A 17,864-nucleotide genomic window follows, 5' to 3' on the forward strand; every position below is an offset into this window, starting at 1 on the left:
ACAGTGCATTCTAGTGAGGAGACAAATGATCAACAAATGGAAATGTAAAATGTGTAAGATGTCAGAGAGAAGGCAGTGCCAGGGAGAAACATAAAGCTGGGAAGAGCTTTTTCAAAGGAAGGATCAGACAGGACCTCCTGTATGGGTGACAGTTGAGCAGAGCCCTGAGGGAGAAAGGGAGCTACTTTGTGGTATCTGGCAGAAGAGCAACCCAGGAAGGCCAAGCTCCTGCGGGGGTCTGGTGTGCACATGGACTAGCCAGGATGTCAGAGGCTCTTCTGTGATTTGTCAGGATTGATCAGCACAAAGCTCAAGTCTCAATCTAGTGTGAGAATTTTATGCTTCAATAGTTTTTGGTTTCATAGGCACTGTAAATTTTATCACTCCTCAGGTTTTTTTCCTCCTAAATATCTTTTGAGTGTGTTTAACTTATAAATTGACTCTAAGTTTTTAACATGCCTTTTAAAAAAGCATTTAAACCAGTTTTAAGTGTACAAATCAGCAGTATTAAGTGCATTTGGTGTTGGGCAGCCATTGCCACTTTCCATCCTCATAACTTTCTCATCATTCCAACCCCTCTCCGACCTCCGTCCCCTCAGAATGTCTACTATACTTGTCTCTATGATTGGGGTGTCTCATGTACGTGGAACTACACTATGTGTCTGGCTTTTATATACCCATTCATCTTCAAGGGTTATATGGGTCGTTTCCACCTTTTGGCTATTTGCAAATAATGCTGCTATGAACATTGGTGAACTTTGAGTGTATAAGTGGAATGCTGGACCACATGGTAGTTCTCCATTTAACTTTTTGAGGAACCACCAGCCATTTTGCATTACCAGCAGCAATTCATAAGGGCTCCGATTTGTCCACATCCTTGGCACCCTTGTTATTTCCTTCTTGAATTGTCATCCTAATAGGTATGAGGTGGCACCTCATTGTGGTTGAGGTGTGACTCTTTTCACCAGCTCCTAGATATAGGGATGAATTTGTGATGCATCTCCAAAGCTGTATACATTTTTGTATGGCCCAAGTGCCTTTGTTTTTTCACCCAAAAGAGAAGAAGAAAAGAATGTACAGTCTGTATTTGTAGGAGGGGATGTTCTGTAAGTGTCTGTTAAGACCGTTTGGTCTAAAGTCCAATGTTGATTCTCTGTTCCGATGATCTGTCTCGTGCTGTGGGTCGGGTGTTGAAGTGCCCCTCTATTACTGTTTTGTTGTCTCTTTCTTTAGGTCTAGTAATATTTGTGAATCTGGGTGATATTGGGTGCACATATACGTAGAATCATTGTATCCTCTTGCTGAATCATCCTTTCAGCAATATCCCATGACTTTCTTTTTTTACTGTTTTTAAAGTTGATTTTATGTAAGTATAGCTACTACTCCTGTTCATTTTTTGTTTGCATGGAGTATCTCTTTTTATCCCTTCACTTTCAGTCTCAATGTGTCTTTATGGGTAATATGAATTTCTTGGCTCATTTGTTTTCTTTTTTTAGGAGATGGGCTCTCACTTTGTTTCCTGTGACTACAGGGCTGTGACATGATCATAGCTCACTGCTATTTCAGCCTCCTGGTCTCAAGGGATCCTCCTTCCTCCGTCTCCCAAGTAGGTCATTCTACAGGCATGTGCCACCACACCTGGCTAATTTTTAAATTTTCTGGCTGGTCATAAATGGATTTTTTTAAAATCCATTCTGCCAATTTATATCTTTAAAGTGGAGCATTTAATCCACTTATATTCAAGGTTGACACTGATATATGAAGCTTTATTTTTTTGTTATATTAGTTGATTTCTAGTTGTTTTATAAATTTTCTTAATCTCTTTTTTGTCTTTGTGGTTTGCCGAACTTCTCCCACCTTGCTATGTAATTCTTGTTCTCCTTTGTGTGATTGTTTTATAAGACCTGTGGACTTTATATATTTTCATGATGGTAAATAAGGATCTTTTGGTTCCATGTTTAAGCCTCCTTTGCACATTTCCTGTAGTATCAGATTAGTGGTGACCAGTTCTCATAGTATTTGCTTAAGAAAGACTTAATCTCTCCACTTACGAAGCTTATTCTGGTAAGATATGAGATTCTTAGCTGACAGTTTTGTTTTTTTCTTTCAGCACTTAGAAAAGAGGGATGGAGGGAGGGGGGTGGTGCTTTGGTGTGTGTCACACTTTACGGGGGCAAGACATGATTGCAAGAGGGACAATTGCCTAACAATTGCACTCAATGTAACCTGGCTTATTGTACCCTCAGTGAATCTCCAACAATAAAAAAAAAAAAAGGAAAAAAAAAAAGAAAAGCCATTCCTTACTCTTCTGGCCTGTAAAATCTGCTGAAGTCAGCTGTTAGTCTGATAGGGTTTTCTTAATAGTTGACAAAACAGTTTTCTCTTGCTAATTTTAAAATTTGCTCTTTGACTCTGATTTTTTTCATTCTGATTATAATACACTAAGGTGAAGTCCTTTTGTAAAGTAGTTGCCTGAGGATCAATGGGACTCCAATATTTATTTCTTGCTAGTCCTAACTAGAAGGGGGCTAAAGCTGTGATAGCCCAATTTTAGTCCAATGGCAGGCTGCAGCCCAGAGTCAAAAACTCTCATAATGGTGCCTCGGACCTGCCATTGTAAAGGCTGGGGGGCCACACCCAGGTGAGCAGCATGGAAAACGCTGTGTGCTCAGTGTCAGCAAGACAGTGGAGACCTTCTCAGGGTTCATGGGAGTGCCTTGGCTCCTCTACCTCTCCTTGAAGCCACGCAGTAGCTAAACATGTGCTGCAGCCCCTCAGCATCTAACCTCTCAGGATGGTGCTCAACTCAGGCTGCTCTAGGCTTGGATGCCTGTGGGATTCTACACAGGTTTCTTTCTGGAGCAATGTCTCTGTACAATCTCCAAGCAGCTCCCTGTTACAGGCCTGAGATTTGCAAGGGTGGGGAGGTTCTCTTGTAGCACAGACTATAGAAGCTCATCTTGGAGAGTAGAGCTTGAGGGCTTCTCCCTTACTATGGAAACTCTTGTTTCCCTATATCCAAGGAGCTTCTCAGCTATTAGCCAGTACCTGGGTGAGCAAATTGCCCTGAACCCTCTGTTTCCACTTTTGGTGCTTCCCCTCACTTTGCTGGTGAATCCGAGAATTCTCTCCTAGATAACCTGTCTGAAATGTGAGAATCTGCTTACTATTCTGGCTCCTCTCCACAGAAGAGGCACACACTTCTGTGCCTCGTTGGCTACCTTGATTCTCTCCAGAAGGCATGACTTTCCTTTGACAACAGACTCTATGTGCATACTCAAAACACATATAATTTAATGTTTACTGAATTAGCTGCTAATTAAATAATTTTCAAAAAATTATCACACTCCTGAAGGAACCAAATCTAAACATCTGGTCTTTCATTAAATCGTAAAATATTTACTGAAGGCCAGTTATGTACCGTACTTTCTCTCTGGCACCACAGCCCCCAAATGTGGGGTGAACAGGTAGATGGAGCCACTGTACTTATCAAGCACAAACCTCACTAATGAAAATCTCATCAGTATTAGGCCAAGCATCCTTGAACAGTGTTTTGATGCCCTTCCCTTTTTTTGTTTTTTTAGAGACCGAGTCTCACTTTGTTGCCCTTAGTAGAGTGCTATGGCATCACGGCTCACAGCAACCTCCAGCTCTTGGGCTTAGGCAATTCTCCTGCCTCAGCCTCCCAAGTAGCTGGGACCACAGGTGCCCCCCACAACACCCGGCTATTTTTTTTTTTTAATTGCCGTTTGGCCGGGGCTGGCTTTGAACCTGCCACCCTCAGTATATGGGGCCGGCGCCCTACTCACTGAGCCACAGGCGCCGCCCCCCTTCCCTCTTTAAAGTTAAAAAGTTTGAGGAAACAAATTCTTATAAAATGGAAAACTTTAATTGTTTAAAGCAAAGGCACAAGTAAACATTTTAAGTTATACAATGTTACAATAAAAAATTCCAACAGGAAAATGAAATACACTATAACTTTGCATCTCTTCGGTATATCAAAACGTATTTATTCTACCATCTCCTCTTTGAAGTGAAAAGAAGAAATAGTAGGTCAATAGATGTAATGTAGAACTTGGATTATAAATAGTATCTACTATTCTTTTAACTAGAAATTTTAATTTCAGTAGAATTTTTAAAACTTACTCTTTTATTATTGACAGAGCAGCAATTACTTTCAAGCGAAAACTCACTGTTTTAATAAAGTAATTCACTGACTTCATGAAATGTTGGTACTACATTAATCAAGCTAGTCATGAAAGAATGTTACCAAAATGTAATTCATATACTCCTTTTACTTTAAATCTGAACATTATAGTGCATTACATAAGACATAAACGAGAACGAGGAACCGTATCATTTCTTCTGATGTCAAAAATGATGCATTTTAATAGGTCTAGACCTTGTTTTCAATCAAAGGCACTATCCGGAGAATAACAAGCTGCATCATGTTCAGAGCTGAAAAAACACTTTTTTCCTTCCTTCCTTTCCTAACTGGCCAGTTAGTTGGAATGTGATGTCTGTGTTAGCAAACATTGAGTGCCTTCTGTCTAGCAAAAAGAAAAAAGGGCAGAAATTATGTACAGTCCGACATTTGACTTCTTTTTCCAGGAAGAAAAAATTTGTCAATCCTTTTTTGTTCGTTTGTTTTTAGAGACAGGGTCTCACTCTGTTGTCATGGCTGCAGTGCAATGGCTATTTATAGGCACAATCATAGCACATTATTGCCCGAAATTCTTGCCTTAGCCTTACAAGTATCTAAGACTATAGATGGGTGCCAATTTTTAAAAAGGCTGTTTAAGTGTTTTTGATCTAAGCTATCTCTGCTTGATTACCTCAATGTGACTTCCATTTCATTCAGATCATTACAGCCTCGCCTCTTGGCCTCTGAACCCAGGATGGCAATGACACCAGGCAGGTAATTATCTCAAGTGAGCCGGTTTTCCTAGTGTGGCTCATTTCATTCCTCCTTTTCCCCCAAATAGTCCTCAACTCTAAGTGTTTGACTGAATAACATTTAAATAACAGAAAAATATCAATAATTAAGTAAAAATCCATCAAGAAAACATTGTTTAATGCCTCAGAATCTTATTAATATAACATACTTATATTAATCTGGATTAAATCAGGGCACAGTACTCTTTTGCATCTTAAAGGCCAGGAAGATGTTAAACTCTTCTAAGGTTTATTTGAATCAAAGATTTGTGTTTTTTTTGAGACAAGAGTTTCACTTTGCCACCCTTGGCATCACAGCTCACAGCAACCTCCAACTCTTGGGCTCATGCGATTCTCTTGCCTCAGCCTCTCAAGTAGCTGGGACTACAGGTGCCTGCCACAACGCCCAGCTATTTTTAACAATGGGGTCTCGCTCTGCTCAGGCTGGGCTTGGACCTGTGAGCTCAGGCCATCCACCCACCTCGGCCTACCAGAGTGCTAGGATTGTAGGCCTAAGTCACTGTGCCCGGCTGAATCAAAGATCTTGAATGAAAACAGTGATGTTTCTAGTTTTTCACTGTCCAAATTAGAAGAATATCAAGAGAGTAAGGTTCATTTACCATGATCCCTCTTTTGTATATTCTACTAGTTAAGAAATTTGAGCCATGATTCTTTTATCATCTAACTCCTAATCAGAAATGGCACATAGGAAATTCCCTAAGAATATCTTTCAAAGTTTAGAATTCAAACATGATTCTAGAAAACTGTTATTATTTTAAAGTCAAATTATAGCATTTACTCAATGAAGCTTACCTTAAAGGTCAATGCTACATGCTTTAAAGAACAATGCTAAGATTCTGGAATTCTTTCCTTTTTTCTCTCTCTCTGTGCAAACTTACAGACAGGTATTCTTCCAAAAGTTTCTATGGACCAAAGACTGCATCATATAAGACATCTGAATTCCATTTTGAATAGTTCTGAGCATAATATCCATGCAATTTTACATTTCCAAATCATTCATATGGTTTGTTCTACTGAGCCAAACTGAAGAAGTAAACTTCAATTTTAGTGTGTCTGGATCAAGAGTTAGCAAACCTTTTCTGTAAAGGGTCAGATAGTAAATATTTTAGACTATATGGGCCAAATAGTCTGTTAACAAACTATCCACTCTGCCACTGTAGCACAAAAGCAGCCATAGACAATACGTAAACAGGTAAGAAGGGGCGTGTGCCCATAAAACTTTATTTATGAATACTGAAATTTGAATTCATATAACTTTCATGTGACACAAAATATTTTTTAATTTTTTCCCCATTTTTAAAAAAGTAAAAACAGGCAGCTGACTGGGATAATCTCATGGGCTGCAGTTTGTTGACCTTTGGTTCAGATCCTAGATTTCTAGACATGGGGGTCAAAGCGAGAATGTGACCACGAATCATCTCACTTCACTTAAGCATTGACAGTAAAGAACCCCCCAAAGAATCCCAAAAGCACCAGACGATTCTAGCAGTAGTGACTATATTCATAAACAGTGTAGAGCTTATGAGTATTGATATTCACATATCTCTATCTGTAATTATATTCAGGAAACACATTTAAATCAAATTCATTTAAATCACATTGTCAGAAAACCAGGAAACCGAGAAATTAATTCACTAGCTGAATCTTTCAAAACCTTTGATGTTAGAGAGATCTGGATTAAAAATCTTGTCCCTGGTACTTATTGGCTTGGGACCACCGGTAAATTTACTTAAGCACTAGAATCTGGCCTGGTGCTAGGGATAGACACAGAAAGCAGGTTTTTTAAATCTCATTTCTCAGGCAAATAGCTACAAAGGCCTTGCTCGAGGCTTAACTCCTGGTTTTAGAAGGAAAACAACTTTTGTCTCTGCTACTCTATTTTGTCATATAACTTCTTTTCCTGCATGAACACACTGTGCAAAGGGATGCTCACACAGAGTTCTACTCTTCTCTTTTCCCCCAAGGCTATTTGTTTCAGAGACCGCTAACGAAAAATGAGAGTGGAAGGTGCCCAGTCAACACATTCCTGTCACCCTCCCAGAGTATAAACGTAATTTGGGTGTTTCCTCCAATTTATGATAGGCAATGACAGTATTCCATTTTCTAGGGGAAAAAAGTCTGAATTATAAAAAAAGGAAAAACTGGTAGGAAAAGATTCTTATGGCTTTATCTATAGATTAAAAACTAGAGAATCTGAAGATATTCATAGATTATTTGTAGATATAACTTCTGTGCCTCTTGGAGCTTAGCACATTACTTAAATTATATTAAGTAGAATATAAGTAGTATGTGCTATAACATGTTTAACCATGAAAAACTCATCATATACATAGGAAGTAAAAGATTTTACCAATAGTGTTTTGAACAGGCATCAGTTAAATTATGAATCTGTTAGTGTTGAATGCTAAGCAAAATGCTAAAGCTCTTAAAATATTAGTGTTTGGTTTTATTATTTTTACTTTTCAATTTACTTTTAACTTATTATTTACAGAAGTCCTGCTAGAATGCTGAAAGCAGTCATTTTGCAACATATATGGTCATCATATAAAATGATATTAGGGGCTGGTGTGCAGATTCATAAATATATACAACAAAGGAACAGTGTTTTTGTAGTTAACCTACTATGACTAGTAACTAACACATGGAAGCATCATATGCACACAAAAATTAAAAATTAAAAGAAAACTTAAAACTCTCTAAACAGACAACCATTAATTTTTGTTTATGAATTTATATAAAAAAAAAGATTTTGTGTCTGGGAATTTTCAGTGGCCCACTCATAAAATAGTAATTTTCATGGGAAAAAAAAATACCCCAAACACAAAACAGAAGGTAAATAAGATGTATGTCTTGGTCAAATGTCTGCAGACAGCCACCTTGAAAACAAATTGATAAACATAAATATACAGTTTGTTCACAGAGCATAAAATATTGCACAAGTAGTTTTGTCTGAAGAAAATAATTTTCCATAGTTTTGAACTTCAAAATGGTTCCCACATATATAGTTGCATTTTCTAAACAAGCAACACTAATATTCAATAATACTGTTAGGATCTTATTTTACCCATTAACCACATTCCAGTCAACTTAATGGCAATGGTTAAGTCAGTGGTAAAGATTTGGCAAAGATTAGAAGTTAGATAAGATTATAAAATATATATGTACATATGAAACAGATTAAGTTCCCAAATCCCTCGTCATATAACTGATCCCTTAAAGAAACCCGCAGTCTGGGTCACAGTGAAGGTCAGACAGTGGTTGAGTAGGACTCTCTTCTCCTGGGGGGCGGCTCCTTTCCGCCCACTCCATCGCGCTCTCTGGTCTCCAGGACCCCGTCTTCTGTTTCACTCTCACTACCATCTGCCACAGCAGCGTTCAAAGACATTGGGCTGGATTTTCTGTGCAAAGGAAAACCAATGCCACTTTCCTGTAAGGAATTATCTATAAAATCTTCATCGGAGGAATGGAATGATTCATCATCTCCTATCAAATGGTTGACAATGTGGATTCCATCAAAAGGAGGTTGGCCTGAGAAGCCCCTCTGGCCTTTTAGGCACCTGAGCTGTTAAAACAAAATCCAAGTTAGTATACTCAAACGGAGGAAACACACACATGCTAGGCCAAGAATGCAGACCTTTCATGTTTAAGGGAGAAGACACAGAATCAATAACTACCAATTTTTGAGCGCCTTTTATGTGTTATACATGAGCACGTAACTTATTTTAACTGAATCGTTACAACAATCCTTTATGGTAGATTTTTTAATTCTCATTCTACAGATTATAAAATAGAGAATCTGGTGGATTAACCTGCTAAGGACATAGTTTAGATTCCAACTGGATCTTTATTACACTATAGAGAATATAATAAATTCCATGCACCCATCTCCTAATTTCAACAATTAAAACACATCATGGGCAATCCGGTTACATTATACCTCTCTTGTTCCTGGATAATTTTGAGGTAAACCCCAGACGTCCTATCAGTTACCTGTAAATATTTTACTTGCATTTCGGGAAGACAGAAACTTAAAGACCATACTGTTAACTATCACAGTGTTAAAAATGATTGTCAAGTAATTAAAATTTGCTAAGGGCCTCCATCCTGTTGTAACACCCCACAGACTACCGTATCACTATCACTCACAGGACAGGAGTGCTTCTTCCCGCTAAAGAAGTTTCCTACTGCAGGACAAGTGTGCCAGTCGGGTGTAACATTTTGTTGGGCCCTGCCATGTGCCTGAGGCCTAACGCAACTTCCCCATCTTGACTAGAAGTAGATCCATCGAGCTACTTCCGCGTAGCAATGACTCAGCAAGGCCCGGCCTGAAACTGCCTCTACCTAGATACAGCCAATGTAGCATTATGCCATTGGTCCAATCCTGTTACCACCCATCACACCACCTCAGTCCCCGCCTCCTTTCCCCGCCCCTTCCACACGCCCTATATAAGCGGCTGCTTGTCGCAATAAAGTTGAGTTCCTGCTTCGACAGACTTCTGGCGCTGTCTGTTCCTGTTCGGGCCGCCCACGCTCACCATCCTGCTCAGCCCCTGCGACGAGATCGGGCTGGCCCCGATCTTCCCTCAACTGCGACTGCCGGAGGACCCGGCAACATTTCTGCCTTCTCTCCCCCACCTCCCAGGCGGGAGGGACTTCTCTCACCATGGAGTAAGAGCGAGGGACGGCATCCATGCCCCATGGAGTAAGAGGGAGGGACGGCATCCATGCCCCATGAAGTAAGAGCGAGGGGCGGCATCCATGCACTGCTTCCCTTCTCCTTCCATCTTTGGGAAACAGATTCCGTTTCTCGGTCCCTGGAGTTTCACAGGACCAGAACCTCCTGTGGGGTGAGGAGGTCAAATGCTACCTATTACTGGTGAGCAAGCCTGACTAATTCTAGACTTTAGAATTGAAAAACTGTTGTCTCTTCTAAATCAAAACCACATTTTCCAAAGCCAGTTTTATTTAGGATTAAAGGTGATTTCTTTTCATCAACTTCTTTGTCTAAGTTTTTTCAACCCCCCAAACCTACCACCAGGAAGACATCAGCCCTGTCCTCGAGAGTTTGGCTTTAGATATAAAGTTTAATTTTGATATCCCATTGCTTAATTTCTGCCATGCACCATGAATTTGCTCCTACAATAAAACCAGTAGCAAAAATAAACAAAAAATAATTAGCTACCACATCCCTACCTTGGCTATTAATAAAGAATATGGCTGAAACACACTCCATGTCTCTACCCTCATCCTTGTTCACAGGGACAAACTCCTAGTCACTATCTTTCAGATCTCCAGATAAGGCTAGTGAAATATTCAGGAAATACTACACACTCTTTCAAAACTAACGGTCTAAGAATAAAGACCTGGCAGCCTTGCCATAATACCTCCCGGCTTTCCTGATGGACTCCCAGGAAGAAGGGAGGAAACCTCAGCACTTCCCTGCTTGTGTGAGATAATGGGAAGCAGGAAAGACACTGGGACTAAGTACAGTGATATCTGGCTGAGGGAGACCTTAGACTCTAAAGAAATCCTTGTGCTTTAGATAAAGAGGAAAAAATTATAGTAAGGTACAATGCAATTTAAATAATACCTTTCTCCTTGGCAGAACAGAAGGGACCTATACTTGGAGTTGGACCTTTAGGAGAGGGTCACAGAGCACCACAAAGACATCCTCAAGGTTACGATCCTCACTGCGTGATTACAACTGCCACATTCTGATGCAACATCCTATCACATTGCAACACATGATTTATAGCTCTAAGTGTAAAATTAAGTCAGTTAATCTCTTCCTTTCTCTTTTCCCCCAGATCTTTTTGAAGAAATAGCATGGAACTGCATCTTCCTTCTTCCTGGCTGTTATAAAGGAGTAGTACGGCAGAAGAACCACCGCTTCCCAGTTGTTTGGAAAGCTGTGGCTTTCCTTTGCTCTAACAAAATGTATAGGAATTAAAACACTGCAGCTTCATATCAGACGCAATTATAGAAAATTAACTATGTTGAGAGGTCATTTCCTCAACATCAAAGGAATCTGTTTATTTGAGAACTGCTAATATAGAATAGCAAAGGCAGAGGAATTTTTGGTGGGGAGAAAAAAATGATGATGGTAAAAGGACTATCTGGTAAACTCAAGCTTATCTCTTGGACTTAGGAACGTGTATACTGATTCTGATGGAGGAGGAGGCCTATCAGGCCCTGGTAATGGGCAAGTGGGCAAGGAATTCTAAGGTACCTAGTACTCAGAAAAAGGTCTATCTGGGGTCAACTTCAGGTGGGCATGTCCCCTGGGAGTCCTTATTCTGTGGAGAGGGGTTTGGCTGGAAGAAGGCCATTGGGCCTCTAATATGTTGGGGGTAGGGACTCTGCTTACCTGGCTCTAAACACTATACTGCTTATCTTCACTACCAGAGTTTCAGGAGCTAATTTATCTATTTTTTTTTTTTTTTTGTAGAGACAGAGTCTCACTTTATCACCCTCAGTAGAGTATCATGGCATCTCAGCTCACAGCAACCTCCAATTCCCGGGCCTAGGCGATTCTCTTGCCTCAGCCTCCCACATAGCTAGGACTACAGGTGCCTGCCACAATGCCTGGCTATTTTTTTGTTGCAGTTTGTTTTGGCCAGGGCTGGGTTTGAACCCACCACCCTCAGTATATGGGGCCAGCGCCCTACTCACTGAGCCATAGGTGCCGCCCTATCTATTTTTTTAAAGGCAAAAGTCTCACTTTGTCACCCTCAGTAGAGTGCTGTGGAGTCATAGCTCAGAGCAGCCTCAAACTCTTGGGCTTAGGTGTGTGTGTGTATTTTTTTTTTTCTTTCTTTTAAGGCAAGAGTCTTACTTTGTTGCCCTCAGGAGAATGCTGTGGAGTCATAGTTCATAGCTTAAACTCTTGGGCTCAAGCAATTCTCCTGCCTTAGCCTCCCAAGTAGTTGAGACTACAGGTGCCCCACACAACACTCAGCTATTTTTTTGTGGTAGTTGTCATTGTTGTTTGGCAGGCCTGGGCTGGATTTAAACTAGGTTCCTGCCATCCCCGGTATATGTGGCTGGTGCCCTAGCTGCTGAGCTATGGGCACCGAGCCCATATTTCAAAATAATATCCACTAATCTGCATAAGGAGAACTGAGGTATGATACCTGAAGCAGATTTCCTCTAAAAAAAAAAATTTTTTTTTTTAAATGTAGACCTCCTAGAGTCCTAAGGATTTAAAATCTTGACAGTAAAACCCAGAATGTACATTTTTCACATGCGTCTCGGGATTTTGGTACACAATCAGTTCTCTATCTATGGGGTCCATATCTGTGAGTTCAACCAACTGTAGACTACAAATAATCAGCAAGAAAAAGGGCTGGTTGTGCCTGTACTGAACAAATACAGACTTTCCCCCTTGTCATTATTCCCTAAATTATATAAGAACTATTTACATTGTATTAGGTGTTACAAGTAATTTAGAGATGATTTAAAATGGATGGGAGGATGTCTGTAGGTTATATGCAAATACTATGACATTTTACATAAGGAACTTGAGAATCTGTGGACTTTGGTATCCATGGGGTCCTGAAACCAGTATCCTCCACACATACGAGGGAATGACTATACTTTTGCTTGAGAGTCACTGTGGTAGATCCTCTCTGTTCAAACCAAATGGGGCTAAGCCAGAAAGGAATTGATTTAACTGAAATGGAACTCTTAACCACTAAGACAAAAGTGCTTCTGAACACCTCTGCCTTGTGTGTGTCTGAATATAAAAGTGGATGCCATCTTTCCAGTGGTACAACCAAGCTGTTCTGGGCCAACTCCACCATCTGGTGGTTGACATAAGGAACAACTGTTTAAACAGTCTTTTTCTGGAACTTTCTCCTGGTATACAGGTAGAATAAAAAATATCTGTGTTCAAAGAAGCTAAAGAATTCTGATGCACATCCCAGGATAAGGACCACTACTCTCGGCAACGGTTTTTGTCTCTTTGGTTTCCTCTGAGAGCTCTGTGTCAATCAAAGGATCAGGAATATGACTCACTCTGTCTTAAAAGTACACGTATATAATTTAGAATATATTTTTAATATTGTTTTTCCTAATTTTTCGATAAATGCTGTAGGAATATCTCCACAACACTAAGCAAAACCAAAAATTCTTTACTTGTGAAATGCCAGTAATTAAAAAAAAAGTGTTATGTTTCCAGGTGAAATTAGATATGGATTTTTAACTCACTGCAAGTGTCTGGACGTACTTTTGTGATTCACCAAGGAAAGAGAAACATGAGGACTCCCTGGAATTTTAAGTAAAGGGACTCTTCTCTGGGGAATCTTGAGATTTCTCAAAGAAGGGTCTCAGATCACCCTACAATGAAGGTAATAATTAATAATCAACAAGTCCTACCCAACGATTCAGAACTTCCTGTCAGCTCTGAACAGAGAATCAAATGTTACCTACCAGAGATTTGAGGATAGCACCAAAAAGAAGCTAGGGAAAAAGGCAAGTACAAAGAAAGAGACTATCTGGGAAAAAGAAAACTTAAAAACCATTCTCTCTGAAGACACTGCAACTATACAAAAACAGAAAAGAGGTCTTAAACATAAATTTCTCTTCCCTGCAAGTCATAAGCCTTGAGACTGAAAAGTGTCAAGGACAACTGATAAAAGTAGACCTAGACTATAGTACATGACAATGACATTTCAGGACACTTAAAACAAAGAAAAGATACAGCTTCCTGCCAAAACCAAAAACATGCTATATACAAAAGATTAAGAATCAGAACAGTGTCAGACTTTCAACTACAGAAGATAGTGGAAAAGTGTTATTCAAAATTCTGAGAAAAAATAATTTATAGCCTCCATGAAAAAATTTAGAATTTCCGTGGTGGTCAAATGGTTAGTTAAGAAATAAGAAAACAAAATTAAAAAAAATTTAGGATTAGCTTTTCACTTTTTTATACCCACTGAAATTATCAAGTAAGTGTGAGGCTAAAATAAGAGTTAAAAGCTGATTGGCCTTTTTTGCTTTCTAAACCTCTATTGGGTCAACCGTAAGACTTGGAATTTGGTAAAACTTTTTTATGGTTTATCTACAATAAAAATTTTTTCCAGGAAGGTAGGTGATGGTCTCCACCAAAATGAAGTACACCAAGAAAGAAAAAGACATCTTTTTTCTTTGAGGAAAGAGGAAGGACCCAGGTAAGGCAAAAGCGATCCCCAGAGTGCTGAAAAACACCTGTGATGACAGCAGGGCAGGAGGCCATGTGGCGCCCAGCCCAGCCAGGCTGAAGACACGGGGGCAGGTCCGGAGAGATTTGTCAAGAAGATGGAACAGGACGACTAAGTTGTTCAGACAGAGGAGACCAACACCAAGCAAATGAAAAAGCAAAGGCAATCATTGAATAAATGTGTGTAGGTACAACAATCACATTCAGACACTATTTCCATACGACTTAATGCTATTTGGCAATGAAAAGGGGGATTGAAGTACTGACATATGAAAGAACCTCTAAAACAATAAGACAGGCATGAAGCTGTGTGAAAGAAGCCAGCTATAAAAGACCACACACTGCGTCCGTTTCTATGAAGTGCCCTGCACAGGCAATCTACAGAACAGAAAGTAGATTAGTGGCTGCCGAGGGGAGACGGGAGAAGGAAGGGAAAGAGATGGGAGGTTGCTATTCTAAAACTGATCATGTATATAGCTGGAAAACTCCGTAAATATATGAACACTATTGAATTTTATACTTCAAATGGAAGAACTTTACGATACATCTCAATAAACCATATTTAAAAAAAGTAGAGTCAGAGCAATAAACAAAAGCAAAAACATTATTTCCTAGATTCCCTGATAGACCATCTTGGAAACTTGTGGAAAATCAACCTTGCTAGGCCCGTCTTCAGGCCCTCCCTGAGCACACTAAAGCACCCGTGCACTTGCTGGTCAATGGGACTGGCACTCACAGTCCCGATGATGTAAACGTAAACTGAGGATACAGATCCTGAATAGCAAAATCATTAACAAAATCATTATGTTATTCAATTCTGCTGAGGTCTAAAAAAATAGTAACCCACAAGGAACAATGAAAGGGAAGTATGAGATTGCTTCTATAAAAGCCTTAAATTATCCTTTGACTTTTAAATTATGAGTATAATAAACATTTTTTAAAATTAAAAATACTCCAAAAAAAAGGAGAAAAGAAAATATGTGATCCATCAAAAATTCAACAATAAAAAAGGTATGAAGTTAAAACTGGGAAGTTTTTCTTCTTTCTCCAGTCCCACTCAATAGTAGATACTATTGCGAATTAAAAATACTACGTTTTAAATTTCTTTGTGTTAAGTTAATATTATATGGACTTTACAGACTTCAGTTTCTAGGTATACGAACAATGGAAATAAGTGTAACACATGAAAAATATAACAGGATTCACGGCCTGGGTGAATATTTTATGAGGAGGACTCCCCAGGCAGTTGAAGCAGTGTCAAAAATACACTACTGGGACCTGATCAAACTAAAAAGCTTCTGCACAGCCAAGAACATAGTAAGTAAAGCAAGCAGACAGCCCTCAGAATGGGAGAAAATATTTGCAGGTTATACCTCCGATAAAGGTCTAATAACCAGAATCCACAGAGAACTCAAATGTATTAGCAAGAAAAGAACACATGATCCCATCTCAGGGTGGGCAAGGGATTGGAAGAGAAACTTCTCTAAAGAAGACAGACGAACAATCTACAAACACATGAAAAAAAGCTCATCATCCTTAATCATCAGAGAAATCCAAATCAAAACTACTTTGAGATATCACCTAAACCCAGTAAGAGTAGCCCACATAACAAAATCCCCAAACCAGAGATGTTGGTGTGGATGTGGAGAAAAGGGCACACTTCTGCATTGCTGGTGGGAATGCACACTAATACGTTCCTTCTGGAAGGATGTTTGGAGAATACTTAGAGACATAAAAATAGACCTGCCATTCGATCCTATAATTCCTTTACTAGGTTTATACCCCAAAGACCAAAAGTCACAATATAACAAAGACATCTGTACCAGAATGTTTATTGCAGCCCAATTCATAATTGCTAAGTCATGGAAGAAGCCCAAGTGCCCATCGACCCACGAATGGACTAGCAAATTGTGGTACATGTATACCATGGAATATTATGCAGCCTTAAAGAAAGATGGAGACTTTACCTCTTTCATGTTTACATGGATGGAGCTGGAACATATTCTTCTTAGCAAAGTATCTCAGGAATGGAAGAAAAAGTATCCTATGTACTCAGCTCTGCTATGAAGCTAAATTATAGCTTTTATATGAAGGCTATAACCCAACTATAGCACCAGACTATGGGGAAAGGGCCAAGGAAGGGGAAGGGAGGCGGGAGGTTTTGGTGGAGGAAGGGCAATGGGTGGGGCCACACCTACGATGCATCTTAGAATGGGTACAGGCAAAACTTACTAAATGCAGAATACAAATGCCTACATACAGTAACTAAGAAAATGCCATGAAGGCTACGTTGAACAGTTTGATGAGAATATTTCAGATTGTATATGAAACCCGCACATTGTACCCCTTGATTGCATTAATGTACACAGCTATGATTTAACAATAAAAAAAGAAAAATATAACAGGATTTGTACAGTTTTATTCAAAATAACATCAAATGGAAATAATCAAATGTTTATAAACAGAAGAATGAATAAATAATGGTATATTCAGACCATGAGGTAGTACTCTAGTACTATACCTGTGTTGTGTAACCTTCTTTATCTCACAGCACACTTGAACCTATAGTTCAACTTGCATGGCACACTTAAATTATGTTGATAAAAAAAAAAGTAAAAAATATATACTTACTATGCTTTGAACTTCTTTCAAAATAATTTCAGTAATGATCTTTAAAAATTTTTATGGTCCACCTAAGATCCTCTCATGGCACACCAGTGTGCTGTGGCATGCTAGTTGAAAGTCACCATCTACAGTCTCCTAATTTTCTGCTTGTTTAGAAGCAGACTGTCCAATTACTAATACTAAAAATTGATGCTAAATCATAATCAAATATTGTCACAAAATTGTCGATGATTTCATGTACTTCTTTGGAGGGGCATTTTTACAGAGCTTAACAGCATAAGAAACTAGTAGGTAACTGTCAAAAAATGATCTTCCAATAATTTTAGTTTTACTTTGCATTTACTACATAAATCACATGTATGTATCAACTATCAACTAAAAGTGCTTTAGAAAATAAAAGCAATTCCACAATCTACAATCCTGAGATAACCCATTAACAGGTTAGTATATCTTTCAGGACAACTTTTCTAACCTACTTTTCAAAAATGGATTGCTCACTATACATATTGTTTGTTTTATAACTTGCTTTGAGAAACATCAAACATTTCTTGGTATCATAATCTTTTAATGATTGCATGGTATCTCATTTAGGAATGTATTATCATCTATTTAACCAATCCTCTTGCTTGGAAATTTAAGTTTCTATCCCCTTATTATCATAAATAGCACTGCCATGAACTTTTTCTTTTTTTTGAGACAGAGTCTCAAGCTGTTACCCTGGGTAGAGTGCCGAGGCGTCACAGTTCACAGCAACCTCCAACTCTTGGGCTTAAGCAATTCTCTTGCCTCAGCCTCCTAAGCAGCTGGGACTACAGGCGCCCGCCACAACACCCGGCTATTTTTTATTATTGTTGCTGCAGTTGTCATTGTTGTTTAAGCCTGGGCCGGGTTCGAACATGCCAGCCTCGGCGTTATGTGGCCGGCGTTTTACCCACTGAGCTACGGGCACCACCTGCCATGAACGTTTCTGAACTCACAGGTCTGTACAGTTATTTAAGACATATGGGCAAAAGTATAAAATATAGTGAGTGGAAGGGTTTTAACATTCTTAAGAATTTTGATTTCTATGTTTAAGTGCCTTCCA

General features: G+C 39.2%; 1 protein-coding gene across 10 annotated transcripts in view; it reads right to left on the reverse strand.

Moving 5' to 3' along the window:
- Positions 1 to 3,873: 3,873 nt before the first annotated feature.
- EVI5 (ecotropic viral integration site 5) overlaps positions 3,874 to 17,864 on the reverse strand; it is a 202,913-nt gene continuing 188,922 nt past the window's right edge. For all 10 annotated transcript variants that reach the window (XM_053591714.1, XM_053591711.1, XM_053591715.1 and 7 more), the window contains one exon: positions 3,874 to 8,518. In XM_053591714.1, the coding sequence (XP_053447689.1) occupies positions 8,204 to 8,518 (315 nt within the window). In that variant the 3' untranslated portion in view covers positions 3,874 to 8,203. The remainder of the gene's footprint in view (positions 8,519 to 17,864) is intronic.

This window comes from Nycticebus coucang, chromosome 5 (genome assembly GCF_027406575.1).
Source record: "Nycticebus coucang isolate mNycCou1 chromosome 5, mNycCou1.pri, whole genome shotgun sequence".
In the NCBI taxonomy this organism is placed as follows: Eukaryota; Metazoa; Chordata; class Mammalia; order Primates; family Lorisidae; genus Nycticebus; species Nycticebus coucang.